Below are 15,037 nucleotides of genomic sequence, written 5' to 3' on the forward strand. Positions count from 1 at the left end.
CGCCACATGATAGTAGTGCTCTTCTATTGATAGTAAGGTAGTATATGATGATTAACATGAGAGAAGTATCATAATTTAGGATTTCAACAGAGGGACAATGAAGGTTTGTGCCATATGTTTTGAATATTTTTGTATATAGAGGACAGCACAAAACCAGAAAAGCTAATCTTGGGAATAGAAGGAGAGTACCATATTGGAAATAGGTAAAATAAACAGTATTAAAGACAGAAATGTTGTAATCAGGGAGCACAAACTCCACAGAATGACTTCTCTTAATCAATATCAGCATCACCCTACAGGAGGTTATGTCCATGAAAGACTATCAACATGAAAAATGGAGACAACTGTTCTATGAAAGCATTAAGGTCTGATTAATTACATCTCTGAGAGACAGGTAGAGAAAGCAAACACTGATGGTACAAACAAAGGAGAAATGGACAGTGACAACCTCCAAGATTGCATCAAGTGACACATAAAAGGTGATTACGTGCTGGTTATTCAAGCAGTGCCTCACTTCCATGGATACAGCCATCACTTATTACTGCAGTATAAAGAACACTGCTGAATGGTGATAGTATCAGGAGGTTTGGGATTGTTTCTTGTAAGGAGTGATAGGCAGGATGATAGGAATCAATCAAAGACTTAATGTCATTCAAATCAGAATGGAAACCTTGATGACTCCACTACATCAAAGAAGTCATATTTATTTAGGTGGAGTTGAACACAGCAGAGGCCTTTTGCTTACAACTATGATATTTGGTGTTTTTCTTTAGTGAAAGAAGACTTGTTGCTCTCCATGGAACCTGTCCTGGTTTGATTGGGCAGATTTCTGTCAACCAATGGAAACTCCAGCAACTGAGCATGTAACTGAATAACTGTCTTGAACCTTGGGGCTGAAAATGATGGGCAGAGACAGAAGTAGGCCTTGACTTGTCACCTCTAGTATCAAGAGAGGGCAAAAGACTCAACATAGTGCGAGAAAAATTCTGATGGTGGCATGGAAAGAGATCAATCTGCACTTCCAGTGTAGCAGTAGAATAGAAAAGAACATAATATGTCGAAGTTGGAACAAATGATAACTTCTGAGCATCAGAATAAAAAATTTTGTTTAAAGTGCATAAATATCTTACCTCTTTTGCCTTGAGCAACTTAGAGCAAGATCTAAAATAAGAGGGGTGGGAGGAGTTCAAAGTAGCATGGAGAGTAACATAAATAGGTACATCTCCAATGGTTTTCAAATTCACAAGGAGTTCACTGTGTTTTGGTGCAGACATTTCCACCAGGCTCTTCCCAAAATATAGCTTCTTTGCCAACTTTGTAAAACCAGCAAGCCTTTATAATTCCTTTTAAGCAAGAAAGGAAGACATTTGCCTTTAAAATTTGTCAGATAAATGAGGTACAGGTGCAGAATAGTGTGGAGGCTGCTGTATGGTCTTCTAAATGTGGTTACTTACCTATTAAGTGTTTTTTACTAGTTTATTTTTCAAAAATTGGAAAATTTATAAGAAAATGAAAACGATTCAGCAGCTATGAAAGGGTGCACTACAATGCTAAACAAGGACATGGTAGCAGCACACCAGGGTTTTTTCAGAGTTATATACCCAAACAAAGGCATCAGAGACAATGTACAACACCCGTTAAGTATGCCCAACACTGGAACTTAGTTGACCTTAGCTCAACAGGGCCAGTGAAATGACCCTGGGAAAGCCATGCATCTACAAGAATTCAGAGCAAAATGGTGTGTTGAAGCACCACTGACAGCCTTTAACCACCAGGATCTTCTTCCATTTGTGGGTCACCATGCAGAGCAACACGTGAGTGGATGTTCAGATCTTAGAGGAGGTAAACTAAAAATACAGAGCCTTCTCTGGAAGGTTCTCTCACCACATTCAGAAATCCACCTTGAAGGGTCAAGTTCATGGATGAAAAAAATTTTTTTTTTTTATAAGCAAATACTTTTACAATTATTAGATAAGCACAGAGTGTGGTTGTAAATACATAACTATCACTTTACAAAATTTTGTTCCTAGAATATTGAGTTAATCTACTCATTATTCCATAGAAATATAATAATGTAATACTGTATTTAGTTTTATTTTTTGCTGGCTTATAAAAAAAGGGACTTCATTTAGGTGATTTACTTAATTTACAATGAATAAAAGTGGACTATTTGGTTCATCTAGGCTATTCCATTTTTCACTATCAATCTACCAAAAATTACACAGAAAATATTTTCCTGTATCCACCCTAACTACAGAATAGTCATCCAATTGCCTTTTAAACTCCTTCAATATGCAGCAGGAAAAAATGTTTATAAAACTGCACTTCTTAAGAACTATAAAATATACAGACATATTCAATTGTTGGTACACTACTGAATCTTAATGGAATAAGTTGCTAGCTTATTGTCTTACCTTGTGCAAATGTTTATAAAACTTTTCTATTGAACTATAATAACATCAAAATATTTTGATTCTTTACAGGCTTTTTGAAGCAGCAGCATGTTTTTACTGGAAGGATTAGATGGGTTGGTTGATTGAAATAACTATTAAACATTACACTCCTTTAGATATTTAAAGCACAAACTACTAAATTCTTCTTATTGTGAAATGAAGCTTGCCCCTCATGCAGTCTTCATTTTCAATCAAATACTTCAAAAGCAATTTATATTCACTCCTTTTCTTTCTCTAAAAAAATGAGTTATTTATTGAAATGTCTCATTGCATGTTAAGTGCAAGAAAATGTTTCTCTACCTAGATTGTTATTTGTTCTATGACAAAATGTTGAGGTTTTTAGTTCATCATAAATCAGATTTTGTTTCCTGAAAGTGTGATGCAACAAACTTTCAAATGAAAGTTTAGTTAACCAAATAATAATCTCCTATGAAACAACAGGAAATTAAAGAAGGCATACAGTTTAAAATGTAGTAGTTATTAATAAAAAAACATTTAACAGGTACCAATATTCCAGATAATATATACATGTTAGAACTGGAGGTAAGAGAACATATGTAATTATTTTTGTAGGAAGTTCTAACTGAAATTATATTAGTACAGCTGTTGCAAATCTCTTTGAAATGAATGAAGGGTTCCATCTTGTGTTTTTGACTCTGTATCTAATACAAAAATGTTCAAGAGTAGCTTGTACATACAAAAACAGATTTTTGCTGCTTCATTAAGTTTATATAATTTTTGTATGTGAAATAACCAGTAAAAATATTTTCATAGAACTTTCATTCTGGAAGAATTACTGAAAATAAAGAACTTTTTTTACTAATATGCATCTACTGTACATGTGTGAAACAAAATAGATTAAACATCACTGGAAATAAAGCAGTAATAAGCTTTTAAACTAATTGGACATTTTTGAAAATTAAAATAAATTTCATTTTTAAACAAAATAAAAGCAACACAAAAAAGTATTTAACTTTATTATTGTACTGTTGGTTGCTTTTGTCTAGGACACAACCAGAACCACAGAGTGACATGTTATTTCAACTTACTTTTATTACAATCAATATACCCAAGTGTCCAATTTTCAAGCTAATATGTATATTTCTATCATTATCATACACATATTTACAAAAAACACTCAAACAAGGGGAATATGTATTGAGTTACGAGTCAAAAACATTAGTTTGAATAAAACATGAATGACAAAATTAGAATTACTAACAGATTTACTAAAATTTTAACAAGTGACTCGGTTGAGGTTTCACACCATTTAGATTTATCAATTTTGGCATTTTCTCAGATATTGAGTTAACTGCAGCATTTAACAAGTTGAAATATGAAAAGATTACAGCTTAAAATATGTGTAGTACTGTACCATTTAGTGTCTTAAACAGTATTTAACTAAATCTCTGAAGCATCACAGCGAAAAAAAAGTACTAATGTCAATCAATAAGTCCACGAGTTTTGTTTCTGACGATATAGTTAACATGATGGATTTATACATTTAATTTAACATTGATGTTTGTTTTAGTTAAATACACATTTAGAAATGCATGTAACTTGCACTCTTAAATGTATTTTGCAAAATTCATGCCTATTCACAGAATCTATAGATTCTCAGTGTAAGAATCAACAATATATATGTAAATAGCAGTGCTGTTCCCTCAGTTGAAATTTCTAAAAAATATCCTATCAGGCTTATAAAAGGTTACCAGTGAAACACAAAGAGATGATGTATATTGTTGGTTTCATGCAGTTGGTATACTATAAAACTATAATTGTGATAAATACTTATTAATCAGGAAACTTCAGATACTCTACCGGGAACATTTATATACATTTTGAACATTACAAATAATTTAATGTCTAGTGTTAGTATTTTTATGAAAACATTGTATACTTTCAGTTGTCATAAACTCGCATGTGAAGAGCTAGCTTGCTCCCGATTAAGTGAATTATGCTCATATCAGCTCAAAATTTAATTTGCTTATAGTACACCATGAATAAAATATTAAGTTCCAGACCAGATAGAAGATTCAATATTCTTTGTGGGTTTGTAAATCTTTTGGATATAAATCATTATTTGTTATAATTATTATAAATTGTGTTGTTATTTGTATAGTAAAGTATAGTTCTGTTAAGACAGAAAACTGTGTGAATCAATCTTGTTGCAAAATATAAATTTGATACATAAACATTTAAGTAATTTCTAAAAACAAATTACAATTTAATTTATTTTCAAGCCATTTTAAAATGTAATATGTAACATAAAAATTGGAAATTTGCCCAGGATAAATCATAAGCAACATTTGTAATGGATATCTTGAATATCATTGAGGTAAAAGTATGATAAATGCTTCTGATTTTTTTAAAGACCTTACACAAATTCTAATATTTTACTACTAAATTAAAAATGTCAATTTTTTGTATGATTGTTTTGTAAGAAAAACCTGAAACTATTTTATTCCTCTATCATAAGGTTAAATCACCATCACAATAAAAGTACAATGCTTCTTGCCAATTCAGACAATTTTTAAACTCTTATAATGTTACTGAAAAAATGTCAATTTTCACTGCACATAAAAATATAAATTAACAACATCATTAACAAATAGACCAACCATAGATAGCTAAAGTCAATGAAACAATTCTTTAATTCTATCATCACTCAACAGGATGGTCATTATTAAATAATCGCATAATAATTTTAACCACATTTATTCATAAGCTGAGTTCTTTATATTTCAAACTGATTTTTGGTTAAAAATAAATGGTATCTTAGAAAATAGATAAATGAGTAGTGAACATATATTTTTAATGTGTGAAAGTATTTATTTAATTACTTTACACTTTTTTTTTAGAATCCCTGACGAAGTAAAATTTTACTTCCTTTCTCAACTGATTATACAAAAATAAATAAAAAATAAACATTCAGTAAGATAATTATGAAAGATGATTTATTTTTGAACTGCATAGCTTTGCCAGTAATAAGATGTCAACTAAAGAGTAACTATATAACCAGTTCAAGTTCCCAATCTGAGAAGTGTTAAAATATAATCTGGTAAATAATTTATCTTAATTAAATAGTTTAATATTTTTATATATGCAGCTGGAGTAACACTAATTATATAAAATAGTTGTGACATACCAATTATATTCAGCTTGTGGGAATCATAACTTCGTCTACAAAGAAGCAAATGTTTATGGTAATAAAAAATTACTCATTGTACGTGTGAATAAGCAAACAACGGAACAAAAACAAGTAATATACATGTGGATATCAGGCTATAAAACTTTTCCAATTATAGAAAACATTTCTAAAAGCATGAAACAAAACTTTAACAATGTTCTGAGGATATAAAATTAAGTTACCAGCAAGACATTATAGAATGCCCATGTTACACTTACATCTACTGTCAAATGTTTTGCTGCAAGTTAATGACTTAAATGTGTATTCTAAATCCATACCTTTATCAGATGTCACTTCTGACACTAAACATCAAAATCATATACCAAATGGACTCTTAAAAACTTTAAATGGATTCTACAACTGCATTAAGTAAAAAATATTTGTATTTTAAATCTTTTTTGCTCCACATACATAATTCTGCTAACTTTGATACAGTTAATAAGCACAAGCTTTCATGTCATAAGTTCAAGGAGATATCATAATTTTAATTTTTTCATTATCTAGTACTATTATCTTTTGCACATATAATATTTAAATATTATTTTGCTCCATGAATAATGTTTTCAAGTGCCTTATATATAAAAAAAAACATTTATGAATTTTTAACATTCTTCTTAAATGGTTTGGATGGATCCTTTTTATAGAAAAAAATATCATGGCAAGCATAATTGTAATAAACAATAAAATCTATAAAAATTGAAGTTTAAATTTACATAAACTGAATCTGTGCACTTGTTTTATCTTTCTACAAACTAATTTGCTAGTTTCAAGTGCAATTCCTAAATAAATACCACAGCAAGCCTTTGTGGAAGGAATAGTTCTCTCCAATAAATAATCTATGTAATGTGTAATAATTTATTAAGATACAAGGTGCATAAACAAACCTTTATGTCAGAAATGACAAAATTATGAAATCACTTATGTGAAATACAAACTTTAAATGACAGTATGTTTGAATATTATAAATGAATACCATAAAATTTCTCAATCATAGATAGCCATTTTAACATCCTAAATACCTTCAACATTAAACTTTCAACTTCTATATACAGAATAGAATCTTTAAAATGTTTATTACAGATTATTTTCAACATTTTGTAATTATGTACACATTTAAGTAAGAAGAAATCAAAATGAGAATTTCATTCAAAAACTGCAATTGAAAACTTAAATAAGATTCTTAATTAGAGACATTAATGTTTCATTTATTAATTTTCAGGCACAATAATTTGAGTATCCTATAAAAAAGAATGAATTTGCTTTTCCATAACAAAAAAACAAACACTGTCAGTGAATAAATGAATTGAAAATTATAAGCAAGCAACAACTTAATATTTAATATAGAATTAATGAACTTGTAATTTTGAGCTGTTTGTTGCTAAGTGTACTAATTAATATAACAATATACTTAAACTGATTTTTAAATAAACAATTAGCCCAACATGACTTTTAAAAAACAATATCAGTTATGGGATGAACAATAGTCATTTAAAAGTTACAGTTTTAAATAAATATTTCAGTGTTATAAATTATGCTAAAATTAATCTTGATGCTCATGAATAATTTCATTATTTATTACTACAGAACTTTCTGTATCACTAAGTGGATGAGCTTCATTGTACAAAATTTTATGACACAAGGGACATAAATCCTGTACATAGAGCCACTTCCGTAAACAGACACCATGGAAATAGTGATTACACCGTGTTATTCTTGCATTGTTCAGTTCCTGGTAACATATAGCACAAACATCATCAAAGTTTCTCAGCTGATCTTCTGTGGCTTCCAGTAAAGAGTTTATTTTTTTCACTGCTGATCGTCGCTTCATAAAAACTTTCCATCCTGCTTTTGCTTGCAACCATATATTGAAATATGCATGGATACACATCATGCATGCTCTGATTGTTCCACCTGACTCAAACAGAAGTATCCATGCACCATTACAGAAAAGAAATATTCCAAAAATGAATTCTATGGAGTTACCAGTTGCACGAATGTAGTAAACATAATCATCTAGTTTCTCCCAGAATGTATTATGGTAAGCATCAATCATGAAGAGCAGATAGGTAAGGAGAGAAATTACAACTTTGATTACCACTTCAATACTAAATGCAGAGACGGCAAGAAGCCATGTGCTTATGGTGTGTTTACTCCACAAGTACACTAGAAACCAGCAGGGAAAAATAATAAGAAAGGCACAAACACTGAGAGCACGGCCATGCTTGTTATAGGATGTGTTTCTGGAAGCACTCAGTGACATAAGAAGTGGGTTCACCATGTTATGAATAAAGTGCATAATTGCTGTAGAGAGAAGACAGACATTGCGGTAAAGTCTTAGAAGTCTTTTTTCTGGTTCCAATCCTGTCAGGCCTGTCTGTAATGCAAGAATAAAGAAGAGAATAGCAGAGACAGTTCCAATACTCCTATCTTCTGGATCTTCAAGATGTAGAAAATATTGCACAGTGTATCCAATGTAATGAGAGATGGATGAAACTACACTTGTCATTCCTAGCACTGCTACAAGAGTTTCACACCCTCGAATCAGCAGCTCTTTCGTAATAGTTAAGGAGTTGTCAAATAATACACTGAAAGTTGGGTTACTGCTAGTTAAATTATCTGCCAATAATAACACTGCTTGTTCTGTAACCCTGGTAAGCCAAAATACTCTTAACACTTGTGGAACTTGCAGTCTTAACCACTGGTTCTCAAGCAGTGTGTACAGGCCATAATGTTTGATCACATCATTACACCAATGAGCCCCACTGATGAAAACTTCAATGATTAGTCGTCCATGGCTCAAAAGAGATACAATAATATAAAAAAAAGCTAGAGCAGATGAGATCAATGATGTACACTGAAGAACAGTAGTAGGAACAGGTAAAAGACTAACAACTGTGGGCCCAATAAAACACAACCCTACCATTCTTTTAGGTGGAATATTTTCAAAGGTACTGTTTGAGAAGCAAAAAACCATAGCCAAGAACACCTGAAGTAGATAGTTTCCACCAAACTTTAGAAATGCCTGGATATTTAAAGTTAAAAGTTCATAACCAACATTACTGTTTTTCTCCCTAAAGCAAACTGCATACTTCATGTACTCTTCATTACCAATGTATGACCACAAGATGACTCCTGTTGATGCTAACCATAGATAAACTGACAACAGTTGCTTGGTATTTAGAAGAAATATACAGAATGCAGCACAAAAACCTGAAAATGTAGTTACATTTGTGAATTTCTCAAAAAGTGTAGCACAAATAAACACCAAAACATAGTTATTTATTGTTCTTTTAATCAATAATTTCTTGTAAAAATGATTGCTAAGTTTTTGGTCTTATAGTTAACTCTTTCTCAATGGGCTAGGTATAATACACAAGTTTGTCTACACATTTGCAAGTGTTAAATATTTGCACTTCAACATTTGATAAAGCATGTGTATCTTCACAAAATTTGGTACACTTGTAGTAGAGATTGCAAATGTTTTAAATAAAAAAAAACAGAGCTTTAATGAAATATTTCTACTAAAGATTTGTTTGAAAAAATAATGAGTTTTTCATTACTAGTCTGAATGCAAAGTAATTTCATGTTATGATTAAAAACTGTCCTTCATTCCTAACGTCTCAAGTATTATTGTGTAATCAAAAAAACTCCTAAATACATTTCAAACATTTGTTTTTGGTAAGACTTCCTATTTTTTGTTATTTTCTACACTAACTATGTGGAGCCTGTCATTTAACTAGCCTCATAACTATCATAAAAAATTAGGAAATCTTTTTTCATGCTAGAATCACTACACATTATGACAAAAACTTTAGTTTAGTTTAAGTAGCTAAAGTCTTGTACCATTACATATTTAAATGTTTTTTATTTTATTTTATTGAACTTCCAGTCATGCCTAACTAACATTACCTAACTTGTGCTGATACAGTGCACATGTACTTGGGTGGTTACATATCCAGTAATGAAAAATTTAGTCTTCCCTGTCTTGGCTGTGTTCTAGTGTACTAGTATTTTGTAATATACAGTCACATTTAAATTATTATACATTATACATGAATATATATTATTATTACTACTTAGAAATAACTTAAACTTATTTTTCATAAAATATAAAACAATAAATCAAGAAGTAAAGAATTCTCTTCTCGCTAACACTTTTGAACTTAGTTGCTGTTAAACATAGGTTGCTAAGCCTTTTAAAATTTTGCACATGGAGGATATCACAATTTTCTTTTAGGCTTTATATATGCAGTTGAATAACCAAAAATTCATAAATAACTATACTGGTACCATAGAAATCTGCTATAATTTATTAGTTTAGTAACTAAATTTAACAAATCTAAATTTGTTTAATTTAGATTTTTAAAAAACTCTTGGTTTGAAAGAACATGGTAGCCTTTTCACAGATTAAAATGGGTGAGAAAAATACTATGGGGACATTCTAAACTGTCAGTTGGTTATTTACATGTCATGTATTGAAGTAAATGAGCATAAGGGACCATTTTCAAATATCGAAAGAAGTGAATGATGCCACTGTATTTGATTCAGTACATAAACCATATTTCAGCAAAATAAAAATTATTAAAGCTCATTGATAATATTAATAATGTGAGTTTCTAATTTGTACAAAACTATAGACTTAGTATTTTGACATCATAAACATCTAATTTTAAAAAGTACTGCATTCAACATACCACGTGACTCACTAAAATATATATTTAGTGATGTTTTTAAATATTTACTTTTAACTTCAGATATTAACTTGTATATAATATACAAGTTTGAATTATAATCTAGATTTTGATTTTAACTTTACTGAAATAAATTCATAAAATAGCAGTTTTATAAAATTTTGAATGCAAGTCAACAAATGTGATGACATAGCCTTTGACCTGTGGCCCATCATGAAATGGTTAATGAATATCAATAAGTTACAAAATATTTTAACACACAAGAGTGCACTAACATTTCAACTTGAACAATAGAAATAATACCACAATAATTTTCACTTCTGAAAAAAAAAAAAAAAAGGCTAAACAGACTTTACAGTTATTAAAATGCAGGTTATTTTGTTGCCTGCCTCTTTAAATGATTAACAAAGTAATAACAGCATACATAGTACAGGACTTGTATAGAAGCTTTTAATCTCAATTATGTACACATAAATACTGCTATTATGTGAAGTGAATGATACTGTGAATGTAAAACCCTTGAGAACTGTATGTTACTTAAACTTTATCAGTAGCTTTCGGAGCCAAGGTATTCTTATAAAAAAATGTCATACAGATGCATGGATGTCGGCTTTTTGCTATGATTCAAGACACCCTGTTTGAAATTGATTTATTTGGCCCAAGTCCAGTAATTTTATACTTTTTCATGATTAAAAATATAATTCAAAAATGTGTCAAGACTAAATAATAATTCAATAGAAATTATTACCAAGAGATAAAAAAATATCCCAGGAAGTGATTCTTATACAACTGTTAGAAAACAATGTGTAGGAATAAAAACACTGTATAAACTTACACAAACAGTTGTTCAATTACCTGACGTGTAAATGAAGACCCATGTCAACAGAGACCCATCAATGTCAATTATCAAAGTGAGATCCTCTTGGTCTTTGGTTGAAGTTTCTGAAACCACTCCTTGATGGCCATCCTTTTCTGACTTGTAATGTGGAAGTCCTAGATGAGCATTTAACAGGAAATCCATAACAAAGACTGGAGGAACTCTCAACAGGACATTCAGCAATGACCAAATCTTTGTTCTTAAGGACATGGCAGCTAAAACAAAAATAAGTAAAAAAAAATAAACAGATATTAAAAAAATTATAATTAAAGCCTTAATTACTTGCTTGTTCATAGTAGTAAATTTTTTGGACCTAATGTATAGCTCTATTTTATAACACTGTTGATCTTTTGAGTGAAAAAAAGTAATGAATGACAAGAACCACCCAACTGTTAAAGATATAACCATAAAAGCTGTTGAATACAAAAGTAACAGTCTTTTCAACATCATATAAAATACACATAAGAGCAAAAATTGGAATCCTTAAAACCTACTGAAACTAAAATACAATTCCAAGTATCGAACCTATACAAATACTGCTATTATTCCTAATAATGTGCCATATAACTGAGTAAATAAATGCTCATTTAAGGTAAAACAATATTCTAAATAATGTCTGTAATTTTATGTATTTACTTACTAACCATTACACAGGATAAAATATGCAACACTGATGAAATAGAACAAATGTCTTTAGTTTTGATTCAACATCACTTGTACCCATATTACTGGTGAAAGTAGAATTGTAGAATACATATGACATGTGTCATAAGGTATGGATGGAAATGAAAGACTTCCCTGTAGACCCAAGAGTCATTTCAGTATTCCTCACATCCTGGATTTATGTAAATCAATAGTGTAGCAGTTATAAAATACAAAGTATTACCATTAAAACAATCTCTTGTTTAAGTTTAAAGCTGTCTGAGCATTACCACAGTGCATGTAGACAATAAACAGTATCTTATATGTGGTATCTAATGGCAGCACTACATTCACTAAGATAGCTGTACTGCTTTTATCTACAACTGTAGATACACAATGAGAAGAAAATATCTGATTTCAAAAAGAAGATTTGGCTCTATTACCTTGCACTTATTATAATTAAAGGCTATTTACAAATATATGTCCAACTTACCAGTTGATCCAAATCACTCTAATATCACATTCACAATACAATGAGAAATACCCAAGAGTTTTACTGTTAACAGCAAACTTTACTACAAAATTCACTACTTACATCCTCACCAATATCATTAACATAAATTAAGAAAACAAAAAAACTGAAGAAGCTCTAAGCCCTGAGGCATGCAACCACGAACAAGGCTCCATGTTAACCCTTTTGCAATGGAAGCCCCTTTAAATGCTTCTCTGTGCAAATCGCTGTGTTACATTCAAAATTTAATAAAACATCTTTGCTACCAATGTATGTAAATGAAATTAAATAATAATGTATGGTATGAACACAGTTTAATTTCATCCAAATTTATATTCTTTATTTTAAAATAAACCTTTAAAAACCCCTTTAGCTCTCTGTATCTTCAATAATGTTAGTTGAGCAAACGTATGTCTGGACAAGTTTCTTGCATTATATTCTGACCTATTCATTTCAAAGTTCTCTAAATGAATGCAGTTGAAACAAGTAATAAATTGTTTCAACCTTTGACAACTGCCATGCCCACCTTCAACATATTAGTTTTATCTTTATAGTAAACATGTAGAAGCTAGATATAAATATGTATAGTCATTACAAAAAGCTCATTTTATACTATAATCTAACACTTTTTTTTTTTTTTGAAATTAGCATGCAGTTGTGGTCATGGGATACATATAACCGACCCTAGTATTATTGGCTGCTTAACTGAATATAGCATTTACAGTTTTTTTTCTTACCTAAACATGTTATAGTTAGAGATTAAGTTGTGATCATGGGATACATGTAATTGACCCTTAGTATTATTGGCTGCTTAATCTACTATAGCATTTTGTTTCTCACCAAAATATGTTATAGTTAAGAGATTAAGTTTTAATTGTACTTAGGTCTTCCTATTATACTTTAATTAATTATGGATTAGTAATGTTTTAAAATACATAATTGAAAAGTTTACCCAATTTTTATATATTCTTCCTGCTTTGTAACTATTCTCAAGGCTGAGGATATCACACATTACATGAAAATTTTGTTGAAATGTCTCTCAAAGAAACTGTAATATCCATAAAAGGCAGAGCTAATTTATGCCAAGACAAATAATAATAAATGGTAAAGGACAAGAAAGGAAAAATCAAACATTAAAATTTATCTTAAGTGAAAAGTAAAAGATCTGAAATTATGAACTTAACAAGAGGGAAATCATTAAAGATATTCTACAAAAATTAAAAGATATCTTTTGTTTATTTCCTAATTTTAATTATTTCATTGTATTGTGTGTTGATGATAATATCAAGAGTTAGTGACATGGTAGAGATATTCAGAAAAAACTTACTAGGATGATTATCTTCTAAGGATAGCTTAAAATATCTTGAGAAAAAAAAACGTAATAGGTGATCTTACTGACACATACAACTACAAAATTATCTAAAGAACTCTCATTTCTTTGTACTATATTTTAAATATGACAAGAGAACATGGCTTTCAAATTTAGAAAAAAACACTAGATTCCTGATTTTTCTAACAATAGCACTAGTATTAATAACAGGGTAATTACCTAATGGAATAAGTTGCCATTAGAAATAGTTGAGTTCCACACCTTAAAAGATTTTAAATAATGGAATCAATGATTTCCTCAAAATTAAAGAGTGGATTTTAAATTTTATTTTTCTCAAAAGTGGGTTTGCATTGTTGCAAAAACAAGACTTGAACAAATTGAAGGAACATATAAAATAGTTCACGCCCTAGTTGTCCTTATGTTAAGAAAGCTCTATCTTAGAAATATGCTATGGTATGCTACACAGGACCTTTTGTTGGTAATGCCAAAATTCTTGGACCGAATAACATTCTGAAATCCATCTGTTAAATTGCTTGTATATTACTTCTCGTTATGTAATGATTATTAAAGCTTTTTTCTGTCATTAAGTTCAGGCCTTATTTACAAATTCAAAGGTATTATTATCAATACTACATTAATATTATTATGCGCATATTTGACGTCAATTAACTTATCTAATTTTTGATTAGACCTACAATCATTTAAACAAGTTATACTCTTTAAATATATTAAAGTTCCTGAAATTTAGGGTTAACTAGAGAAGAAAAAACAAAAACATAACAGTAGTACCATACAGCGTTTTCGCAATTTCCGTCTACTCGACGATATCAGTTCGCGGCGTCTAACACTCGCCAACGAAACACTTAGGTATTTCCAAAACAAACTCTGAATTAGTCTTATGCTAATCTGTAGTCAAATTAAAACATTGTATTAATAATTTTTATATATTTAATATAGTTTGATGAAACAGACTGGTGCATTTCTGAATTCACAGAACATGTTAATACTTTATATTATTCTCATAAAACTCAGCCTACTTCAACCTATCTCACGTTTTCAATATTATTTAATACGATCACAGAGACATCTTTTGGTAGTGTTAATAATAATGCAAAGTGAATACGCATACCTTCCATATTTCAGTGATGGTTCGTTTTGAATTTCGCGTAAGGTCAATGACAGAAATAATAAAATTAAACAAGAAGAAACAACAGAAATTAGGAATCGTTGATTATTTTGTAGAATCACTATAAGTACCTAAAACGAAATAAATGATGCAATGAAAAGTATACAAAAAGTAAAGTGATAAGAGTTGGCTAGAGTTTAAAACAATTTTCAAACCC

General features: G+C 30.0%; 1 protein-coding gene across 8 annotated transcripts; it reads right to left on the minus strand.

Moving 5' to 3' along the window:
• Nucleotides 1–5,395: 5,395 nt before the first annotated feature.
• Nucleotides 5,396–14,754, minus strand: LOC143229310 (protein TRC8 homolog). Of its 8 annotated transcripts, none has more exons than XM_076461457.1 (4): nt 14,489–14,754; nt 13,914–13,955; nt 11,190–11,426; nt 5,396–8,853 (listed from the first exon to the last, which is right to left on the minus strand). In XM_076461457.1, exons 3-4 carry the CDS (start codon nt 11,419–11,421, stop codon nt 7,184–7,186), a joined length of 1,902 nt encoding a protein of 633 aa, XP_076317572.1. In that variant the 5' UTR covers nt 11,422–11,426; nt 13,914–13,955; nt 14,489–14,754; the 3' UTR covers nt 5,396–7,183. The 8 variants fall into 8 exon arrangements, with proteins under 8 accessions (XP_076317572.1, XP_076317571.1, XP_076317573.1 ...); XM_076461456.1 differs by having other exon boundaries at nt 14,484–14,754; XM_076461458.1 differs by lacking the exon at nt 14,489–14,754 and adding an exon at nt 13,317–13,412 and having other exon boundaries at nt 13,914–14,470.
• Between the last annotated feature and the right edge of the window lie 283 nt (nt 14,755–15,037).

This window comes from Tachypleus tridentatus, chromosome 10 (genome assembly GCF_004210375.1).
Source record: "Tachypleus tridentatus isolate NWPU-2018 chromosome 10, ASM421037v1, whole genome shotgun sequence".
Classification (NCBI taxonomy): Eukaryota; Metazoa; Arthropoda; class Merostomata; order Xiphosura; family Limulidae; genus Tachypleus; species Tachypleus tridentatus.